This window comes from Apostichopus japonicus, chromosome 8 (genome assembly GCF_037975245.1).
Source record: "Apostichopus japonicus isolate 1M-3 chromosome 8, ASM3797524v1, whole genome shotgun sequence".
Lineage (NCBI taxonomy): Eukaryota > Metazoa > Echinodermata > Holothuroidea > Aspidochirotida > Stichopodidae > Apostichopus > Apostichopus japonicus.
The window spans coordinates 9213092-9223144 of record NC_092568.1 but is presented as its reverse complement, the minus strand read 5'-3'; the positions used below and the strand labels follow the sequence as shown (position 1 = coordinate 9223144).

Sequence of the window (10053 nt, the reverse complement as noted above, 5' to 3'; positions counted from 1 at the left end):
TCATTAAGCCATGAGATCAGACTGCATCGCATCTTGTATAAATCATCGGTCCAGTTCTTTTTCGTGGCATTCTTTAGATCCCAGAAGACTCTGTTGCCGAACACTTTTGTTCATATATGTGAAAGATTGAAATCCACTTTAAGGAACAAATTCACTGTGACATTTAATTACCCAGCGAGATTAGCGGGAGACGTTGGTGGGGTGGGGGGTCGTAGTCGTAGTATGTGGGGGTGGGGGTTAAGTGTGGTGTCTATGCATTATGATAATGCCTGTGATCGATTAAAACACAATGCACTGTCGATTCGATTTTTCTTCAATATTACAACAGTTTTCTTTTCAAAGTTCCTACTTTTCTACTTTCCATATAAAAATTTCGAATTTCTAATCAAGATATTCGACAAGTCATATTTCATGTTATGTTTCTTGGACTTCCAACTTTGAATCTCGAAATATCGACTGGTTTGTCTGAAATTTTCAACTATCTTTTTCAAATAATTGCTGAAAACGTTGAGTATTTTATCTCAAAAATTCTACAATCATTTTGAAAATTCGGCAATTGGACTGGATCGTTTTTTGGTGTCAAATTTTAGACCAATTACTCAAATATATTGATTGTATCTTACCTCTTCAGTATTTCGAGAAAGTTTCCATATAACAAAAACAAAAGTAACAACATTGATTTATTTTACTGAAAGAGTATCGGCTACTTTCTTGATCTTTTCAAATATTGCATCTCAAAATTTCGATCACGTTTTCGAAATTACGACTTTTTTTTAACGAAATTTCAATTTGTTACTCCAAAAGTAAGAAAGTTCACTTTAAATTCTCGACTTCTTGTCCAAGCGTTCGATTAAGAACGTGAAATGAATTTGAACTTTGGAAATTTTCGAATCTTGACCGTATCAAATTTGATATCGACACTTTATTGATATTTTGACATTTAGGACATTTAGGACGAACTTTTCATGTAATCTGTCAAAACGTCCGTGTTTCATGGACATCTTCTTGCTTAAATTTCGATCGAAACTTCGATGGATTACTTGAGGTATATAATCGAAAAATGTATCCCCTTGCACGCGTTTCTTGAAAAACAATGTTTCACTGAGGCTGAATGATTTACCATTGCGTTGTGGAGTGCATTCAAAAAGGCGAGGGCCGCGCGGGCAGAATCATTCCCCATTCCCCCCCCCCCTCCATTTTCACAGTGGGATAGGAGATACGTTCATGTCAAATGAAGGGTCCACCCTATTATGCAGTGGCGTAGGAAGGTACTTTTGAGTGGGGGGGGGGGGCTGAAGACTAATGGCCGGCCTGGGGGAGGGGTCTAAGGGGAGGGGGTATCTCCCTCCCCTTTGGAATTTTTTGCATTTCCAGGTGGCCTCAGATGCAATTTGGTGCAGTATAGCACACTTCAACACCCACTCCATTTTGTAAACTTAATTTTGTATTTTCAACTGGCCTTAGATGCAATTTGGTGCTCCAAATGAGATTTTTTTTCTCATTTGGAAATGAAAAAGGGGTTTTCTGACCTGCGAACCGGGGGGGCGGAATGATACTTCCGCCCCTCCACATTTTTCACTGGGGGGCTGGCGCCCCCCCAGCCCCCCCGGTTCCTACGCCCTTGCTATTATGTCATTTCGCCGCAGTTATTCAGCAATCACACTGCCACTTCTTGCAGGTAATTTTGATAAGGAATTGATCGAGTCGCCGTCAGGCACACTTGCACCCAAATCTATATAGTAGTTGGTACATTTGCTAGATGGGCATGGGCCCATGGCCGCTGAAATGCCTACTTTTAATCATTTCTCTAGGGAACGAATAATACACAAGTCTTCCATAACTTTGCCTATCATGACCAGACGCGGATCCCTGATAGGTGTGCAGGTGTGCACTCCCCCCCCCCCCGCGGTGTTTAATATCACAAAAACACAATCAAAAGTGTTTATCTCCACTAACTGGGGGAGTCGGCCTCAAGGACCCCAGAGCCGCATTCTTTTATAATATCTATAGATCCACTCCCGAAATAGCGACGAATTGTTATTTAACTGATCATAGTAATGAAAGTGTCATTCGGTATTACCTACCCATCAACAGCCATTACGTACCAGACCCAGTGGCGTCGCCAAGGGGGGGGGCCAGGGGGGCACGTGCCCCCCTGGAAAACCCAGTGCCCCCCGAGTGCCCCCCCATCTGAGATTTGGGTTGGTAAAAAAATATATATATATTTTGTTATATTCAACTCCCATCATCTGAGTTGGTTTTTCATAAGGAAAAAGAAGCAAAGTAATTCGTATTTTCTTCAAATGAGCTACGAAAAAATGAAAAAGTTTATCCTTGAACGTCGGGTATCGAAGTCGTGACCTGCGCCATCACAACAGGTGTCGATATTTACATTGAATGTGTCAGTGCTCACGCCATACCAGCGGATATACACGTCCGCTTCGCGAGCTACATGACTGTGAGAAGGGAGGGTACTGCAATATGTTGCCTTGGTCTGAGGTTGACAGGTTAGGAGCTGACGAAATGTGAGAATGTGAGGGTCCGCAGGCACCATACTTGCCTATATTTGTGGACTCATATATTAACCCTGTTGTGTAGGGGGTGCAGAGGTCATTTGAGGTGAGATGCTTGTAGGAACAAATGGCGAATGTTCACACCTGCATACTGAGCCATACTCGATGTGTGATCAAACTTTGGATTGCATGGTGAGATCCCTGATAGGAGCCAATAACGATGCTGGAACCTGTTACATATTAATAGATAATGGGCGAAAACGAGAAAGACAAGAAAGGAGTCGGGGGTCATGCACACATTAATTCAACAAATGTAGGTTCTATTGATATAGGGTTAGGCATAATATCGACAGCATGTGGTTCATATCCTCTGCAAAATTCTGCCCCTTGTTAAAATCATTACCTCAAAAATAGCAATTTCTGGAGATATCTTCAGATCGAATTTAGCATCAAATGTGGCAGCATTTTGCATCTAGCCCATCCTCCGTAAGCGAAAATTTTCCAAAGGGGAGGGGGTAGTGGCGGCGGCACCGGGGGGCTTGGGGGGCTCAGCCCCCAATGAAAAAGTTGAGGGAGCAAATGCATGATAAGCCCCCCCCCAATATTTACCAAGGCTCCGAAACGTGCATCTGCCCATTTTTCAATGCATACTTGTCGATCTGTCCGAAACACACGTATACTATATAGGTGTAATAATTTTAGTAAATGCTGGGGGGACCCTCGGCCCGTCCCCTGGCTATAGACCACATTGTCACCCCAACCGCGTCTTCACGCCCCGTGAAAAGTGGAAGAAGTGAGTGTGAGTACCGGTAAGCGCAACACAACTTCGTCTTAGGCCAAGGACTTGCTTCATTTCAGCCAGTTCTCCAACATCCCCTTACTACACTCAAAAACGTCTTTGCGAGTACACTACGAGTAATAGCTACTCTCTTAAAACACCATCGAATATACAAATTACAATGTTTTTACAGACTTTTACGTGCAATCTGAGAAATTGCAGGCTTGAGACCCATATTTTAGGGCTAAGTATTCGCAGCATTAAACACTCGGGAATTGCCGTTTCCGGCCATCTGGGGGTTTGAAAAACCCAAAAATTTCTTGTACGCTCCGCGCCAACCGATGGTGGCGCTCCGCTTAGATAGTCTCTACACATTAGCCCCCCCCCCCAATAATTTTCCCGTTCTGCCGCGCCTGGAGGGGGAACCCCCTCCCCTTAGACCCCTCCCCCAGGACGGCGATCCGTATCCACCTAAGTGCCCCCCATAAAATGCTGGTGCCCCCCTGTGCCCCCCCAGACTGAAAAGTCTGGTGACGCCACTGACCAGACCCTGTTGGCATTCCATGATACGTTGGGCCGTACTATACGAAAGAGCGCCAATGTCCCATCTGAGCCTGTCGACATTCTTTGCAGCCCTTGAACAGAAAAGCATTAGTTTCAGTTTACCGACAATTTCACTGCTCATCATCGCAAGAATGGCATTTAGAAATTACCCTCTTTTTTATAAAAAAAAAGTCAACATGAAAATGATACGAACACTGAAATGAAATATCTAGCAAGCAAAATATTTCAGCTTCAGATGGACTGTTAAATTTCTTTCAGTTTATTGACAATTGAACAAAACAGTAATATATTTACAAAATGATAAATGTATATACAAGGTTTACATCGTGAAAATAAATAGAAAAGCAAATTCAACGTATAAAAGCAAGTCAAACAACTAATTAACAGTGTGTTCAACAAGAAGCAACGTCTTAATTCTTTCTCTCAGTGTACTTACTATCTCAGAAAACATTGTAACTGGGTGTATTTTATTTCAAGTCTTGTACGATGAAATTGTTAATAAACTGAAAGAAAGAGAAAACATTACTGAGTAAAACAAACTATGCAAATGTACGTAATGGAGCAGACCAAAAAAGTAATACTCAAGACCGCAAAAGAATTAGCTTTGATTCCGCCCGGGATCGAACCGGGGACCGTCTGCGTGTTAGGCAGACGTGATAACCGCTACACCACGGAATCAGCTGAGAGGAAGAGTCATATTTTAAATATATATTTGTTTGGTATATACCTAGAATAACATTGGAAACGTAGATGGGTGTGATTGGTTTATAGTATGACGTTGCAGAGAAGTACTCCAATTACAAAGTGTTTTACAGAAATGGCATAGATGATATTTCTACTTGCTACAAATCGGTTTTTGTGACATGAAAGTCTGTATGAAATCAACAGCCGGAATCTTTAACCTGAGTTTAAGGTTTTAAGTTCAACGTAATTGCTAAAATTATTGTTACCAAACCTGAGCACTGCTGTATGCTGGACCTTGATGTACAATAAATGCAAGTAGAAAATTGGAGTGTTTATGTAGCCTTAGGATATGTAGACCTAACCTAATCCCTATCATTCATATGCTTCACTCAGGCAATAAAACTGTCGATATTAGCAAGTCCTCCGTTTCACTTCATCATGTTTCACAGTTTCCTCTAATTTCTGTGCTAGGCCTTACGTCAGGCCTATCATAGTTAGTTTAACTCTAGTCTAAGGCCTTTACTAGGCTAAGTTAGTACTAGTAAAAGTATTAGTAAGTTAGGCTAGCCTAGGTCTGATTTAATTTTAAGTGAGGCTAGACACTAAGTACTGGATTGTGAGGGTACAGTAAATGGGTTCCTAAGACTAGAATGGTACAGTATAGCCTAACTTTTACCAGACTTTAAGTTTAAAGTAGGCTTAGGCCTAGTATGCCCTTCCCTGCTTAATTGCAGAATATCCCGCAACTCTAAAATCTCACAGATTATGACCAGAAGTACAGTATACAACGCTAGTAATTAGTAAACAAAGTATTGCAGGTCTCAGAAAGCCGGAAGTGTGCGAGTTGCAGAGTATTGCGAGTTGCAGGCAGGGAGTTGCAGGCAAGGAGTTGCAGGCGATTTGCGAGTTGCAGGGTATTCTGCAATTGCTCTGCCCCCCACAAAAATCATTATGTCAGTTCTCTGCCTGTGCAATTTCAGTGATACTATTAAAATCTGTTCATCAGCTGCTTAAGGATAGTTAATAGGCTAAGTAAGAGCATTTGCTTCATGTCTCACTCCCATGCAATACTTTTAATCCAGTCCTCTTAACCCTAACGCACATCCCAAACTGTCTAGCCTACCTGTGGTTCCAATATTTTATCTGAAAGAATAAAGGAGGACAAAATATTGTGGATCATGGGAGCTGAGGATAAATGTGAGGGGTTCCTCTTCCTTTGTGACTTAAGGGAACATTATTTAGAACAGTACCCACACTGGTACCAGATTTGAAGTTGAGAAGCAGTGTGCCTTATATCAGAATGTTTGAGGTGTACTGTTACTAACAATATGCCTAAGTTCTGTGTTCAAATGGGAATAGCAAAATGGATGAATAACAGTGGTATTGTTTATTGACAGACAAGAATATGATTGACTGGCATAATTTCTTAGGGGCATTGGTTGGGCATGTGCAGTTATATTGAAAATAAAGTAATCAGTTTTCATTGCTTTTCACATGAACCCTGCTTTGCAAATTAACCCTGACGTGAATGGAAAGTTGCAAATTTAAAGTGGCACTGTATTTCATGATTTCTCCCAGGTCTCGAGTCAAAATGCTCAAAGTAAGGATAAGGTTACAGCAAACTTTGCACATAGTGTGTTAAAGTTTACTGTAGACAGGTTTAGCCCGGTTCTCATTAATGGGTGAAATAATTCATGAAGAGACATACTGTAACTGAACATACAAAGTTGTTGCTTCATTCATTGTAGACATATAAATTTTAATGATTTTCATTGAGGCTGATGTAGATTAAGATTTGATTTCAAAAGTGAGGACCTCACAGCTTGACTGTCAAACATCGCAACTAAATTGCAACTTACGGTATCTATCAGTCCATTCAGCGCAGCTACTCTACATGTCTAGGCTAGGCTTATAGCACAGGATGCAAAGTTCCATATGCCGCCATATGGTCTGTATTGTAACTGAATTATCAATGCAAGGAAAGTATTCCTTTAGTTAAGGGAAGCATTACGGTACAAATTTCTGTACGCTTTCTTTACTAGGAATGTAAGCTGAATGATATCGCTGAAATTTTCAGCAAATCAGTAACCATGAACATGTTCTGTTTCTCAAATTGGTTCAACAGGTAGATAGTGCGACAGAATGAAAGAAAAAACCAAACTTGGGGCTTGGACAGTTACATCATTTGTGATGCTAGCTGTCATTGGTAAGAATTTCAAAGATCAAAACTTCAGATGAATAATCATGGTTATTTTCACTTGATATGAAGACTGTAACTTAATTAATATGGTTGTTTGTTTGTTTGTTTACAGAATTTGTAGACTTGATTTCTAGGAAATTTTGGTATTAGAATGCCCCTTGTACTTTTTCATGGACATTCAGGGGCAGTGAATAAATACAGGCAATTAAGCTTCTCATTGCGGATAGCTATGTTAGAGTGGCGGTAAAATGTTTGTTGAAGTTTGATCATTGGTGACAATTATCTGAAGTTCTAGCACATTTGAGGGTCATACTGATGAGTGACCATTTAAAGTATGTTGTATTGCCCCCAAATATGCTACATATTCAAATATAGTCACCTTTTGTCAAAATTTTTAAACTGTTTTTATTACAACCTTGGAGGAAATTTTTCTCACTGGGACATTCAGTCATCTTGTGTGTTCTTTAAAAATGTCTGAGAATGATTTGGCAAGTAAAGACCTGAAGGATAGTACTTTTTGAAAACTTCTTGAAAGCAATTATAGTGTACTATAATTTGGGGCCTATACAGACTACCTTTAAGCTTCACTTTTCTATAAGGAAGATTAGGTGAAGTATTGTCAACTTATCTTTCTACAGAAGACAGACGACACGTTAAATTCTGATTTTGTAAGTTTGTCTTTAATGTTATGTCTCGTGTTGTTGTGAAGTAACCACATACTCAATAGAAGTGAGCAGCCACTAACAGCATATGTAAACAAACCTTTACGTTGGTCTTATAAATAGAGGTCAGCAATGCTAAATAGGAACTACCTTAACTGTAACAATCATGACTTATGTCATAATAAAGGTCTCTTGAAAAGGTTTGATGCAAAGTGAAAATAACTAGAGCCAAAACTATGACATCAAAGTGGTCATTTAGAAATCTCACCGCCACTTTTTGCTTCATTTTGCAATGTGAGTTATAAATTTTGACATGGAAAGTTTATATCAGGTAAAAATCTTTTTTATTGATTGATTGATTGATTTCAACTTTATCATATCCCTGTAGTGGTAAGTTATTGAAAGTTGCCACTTAATTAATGTCAATCACAGCTCTGTCATCCAAAACATGCATTTATGTATTTTATAAAGAAAGAAAACTGTATTTGGGAGTGATTTAGTCACATTGCAATCTGAATTTGATGTAGAGAAGGACAACCAAAAAAGCTGACTTTGTTTTGCCGAACAGAAAGTTGGTCGTTTCGGAACTACGGACATTTCAAAACTTCGGACCTTTCAAAACGTGGCCTAGTTATTGAAGCACCCAGTCTCCATGATACATTTTTGATGAAATCCTCCCCGCCCCACTGAGTACATAAAACCATCTCTTATAATGTCTATTAGTAAATATTCCAACCGCTGTTGTAACCTCTCTAAGTAGGAAGAGTTTATCTCTTTGACTGTACAGTAGTTTGTGAGGAGCAGTCCTGTTCTTCTGTTTGGTTTGTAGTCTTTTATTGATTTATACCATATCTGTTTACGTTTCATATTTTGAACTTTAATTCTGCAGCAGGTAGGAGTGTGTCAGCGGAAGATCCACACGTCGTTAAAGGACGTACCGTACCTCCAAGCAATGAGGGACAACAACAAGCAGACTCTTCCATACAAAACTCCGCTAAGGAAGTTGAAAGTAAAAGTAATCCACAAAATCCTAACCTTGAATCAGCAAAGTTACAGAGTGTCCAAACAGGTCCTCTGTCAGAGGAGGCAAGAGGTCCTGGATTAAAGCTTACTGAACCACCTCAAAAACTTGAAGTACATGAAAGTAGCCATAAGCAGATTGTGAAAGAAGTTCATTCTATAAACCAACCGACTCATACGCATCAAACTGCTTTAAAAAGCCAAAATTTAAGGAGCGAAGAGACAGCAGAATCGTCATCTTTACCGTCCTCTCAAGACCAAAAAAGGCTAGATGATGAGCAAAAAGTATTTTCTGAAAGGACTAAGAGTGAAAAATTAAATTTACCAAATGATCCCGTTAAAAATCACGTTTTGGAAGAGAACACGGTGAACGAGGCCCAACATGTTTCCGAATCATATTCTGAAAGAGTGCTCCAAGCGGATCAGATCAGAAGTGGTGCCTCTCAAGATCAAAATGGCCAAAGACTACCGGTGTCTGGTAATCAACAAAATTTGAATGGAGCAAGTTTGCCTGCCAGACAAGCAGCGCCAGCTGCTGGGTCTCATTTAAAAGCAAATTTACCCAAGCAGCCCTCCCCGAAGGAAACCTTAGAAGAACTACAGCGTGAAGCGAAAATGAGACAAGCGCAACAAAGGCAGCAATTTCATGCACAAAGTCAGCCGGGTCAACCATCCCATCAGAGAACCCAGACTACTCAACAGACTGAACAAGCAGCACAACAGGCTGGTCAGGTAGGCCAGCAGGGCAACCAAGCCGGTCGACCGGTCGGCCAAACAGGTCAACAGGTTGTCCAAGCTGGGCAACCAGTCGGCCAAGCAGGTCAACAGGTTGACCAATCTGCTGGTCAAATGGGAGGACAGGCAGTGCATACCAGTGGTCAACAATTGCACCATGCCGGCCAACCAGTGCGCCAACAAGGCCATCATCAGCCTGTTCATCGGGCGACTCCCAATTCTGCACAACAGACAGGTCAGGCACCTGTTCAGAGTCATCAGCAACAGGCTTCCCAAGGTAGCGGTCAGTCAGGAACAGCAAGTCAGGCCGTGCCAAACTCGGGCCAACAGGCAGGTCAGACTGGCCAAAGGGTACCATCAGATGACAGTTACAAGGTCAAAACAACAACCGTCTACCATAATACATTAAATAAGGTGGAGGAAGAAGATGATGCAGCAGATGATGAGATTCTTGAAATCCCCGAGCTGATTGAGCCTCCCGTTTTACAACCGCCTCCTATCCAACAACCTCCCACAGGTAGAGTTAATAATGCATGTTTTTACTGTACCTTCACTTAATAAGTCACTGTATTACAGTTCACACCTATGGCATGGAATGAGAGATGTGAAAATATATAAAGTGTTGATAGTAATATAGAGTAAATTATATCCATTGAAAAGACAGGATATTTAGATCAGTTGTACTATGTAATTCCACACTGAATTAAGGCTCATTATGATAAAGTCATGTACAGTTTGTATCATAAAAATATCTTCCCTAATGATTACATTTTGGTTTGGAAAAATTACATACACTACAGCAGTCAAAGAACAGTAACATGACGTATAGAACGAACTATAAAAAAAGGTTAAAATAAAGTTATTATTAGCTAGGAACAGGATTTCAACCAGTGACCT

At 40.5% G+C, this 10053-nt stretch overlaps 1 protein-coding gene and 1 non-coding gene across 3 annotated transcripts in view; one reads left to right on the top strand and one right to left on the bottom strand.

Annotated features, from left to right (window-relative positions):
* Positions 1 to 4460: 4460 nt before the first annotated feature.
* Trnav-aac (transfer RNA valine (anticodon AAC)) lies at positions 4461 to 4533 on the bottom strand. Its single transcript has one exon. It is a non-coding gene; the product is annotated as a tRNA-Val (tRNA).
* Positions 4534 to 4701: 168 nt separating this feature from the next.
* Positions 4702 to 10053, top strand: part of LOC139970457 (protein sel-1 homolog 1-like) — a 38179-nt gene continuing 32827 nt past the window's right edge. The window contains exons 1-4 of one of the 2 annotated variants that reach the window (XM_071976186.1): positions 4702 to 4850; positions 6665 to 6745; positions 8291 to 9207; positions 9250 to 9673. In XM_071976186.1, the coding sequence (XP_071832287.1) occupies positions 6682 to 6745; positions 8291 to 9207; positions 9250 to 9673 (1405 nt within the window). In that variant the 5' untranslated portion in view covers positions 4702 to 4850; positions 6665 to 6681. Of the gene's footprint in view, positions 4851 to 6664; positions 6746 to 8290; positions 9674 to 10053 lie in introns of both variants that reach the window. The other variant, XM_071976185.1, reaches the window with a different exon arrangement.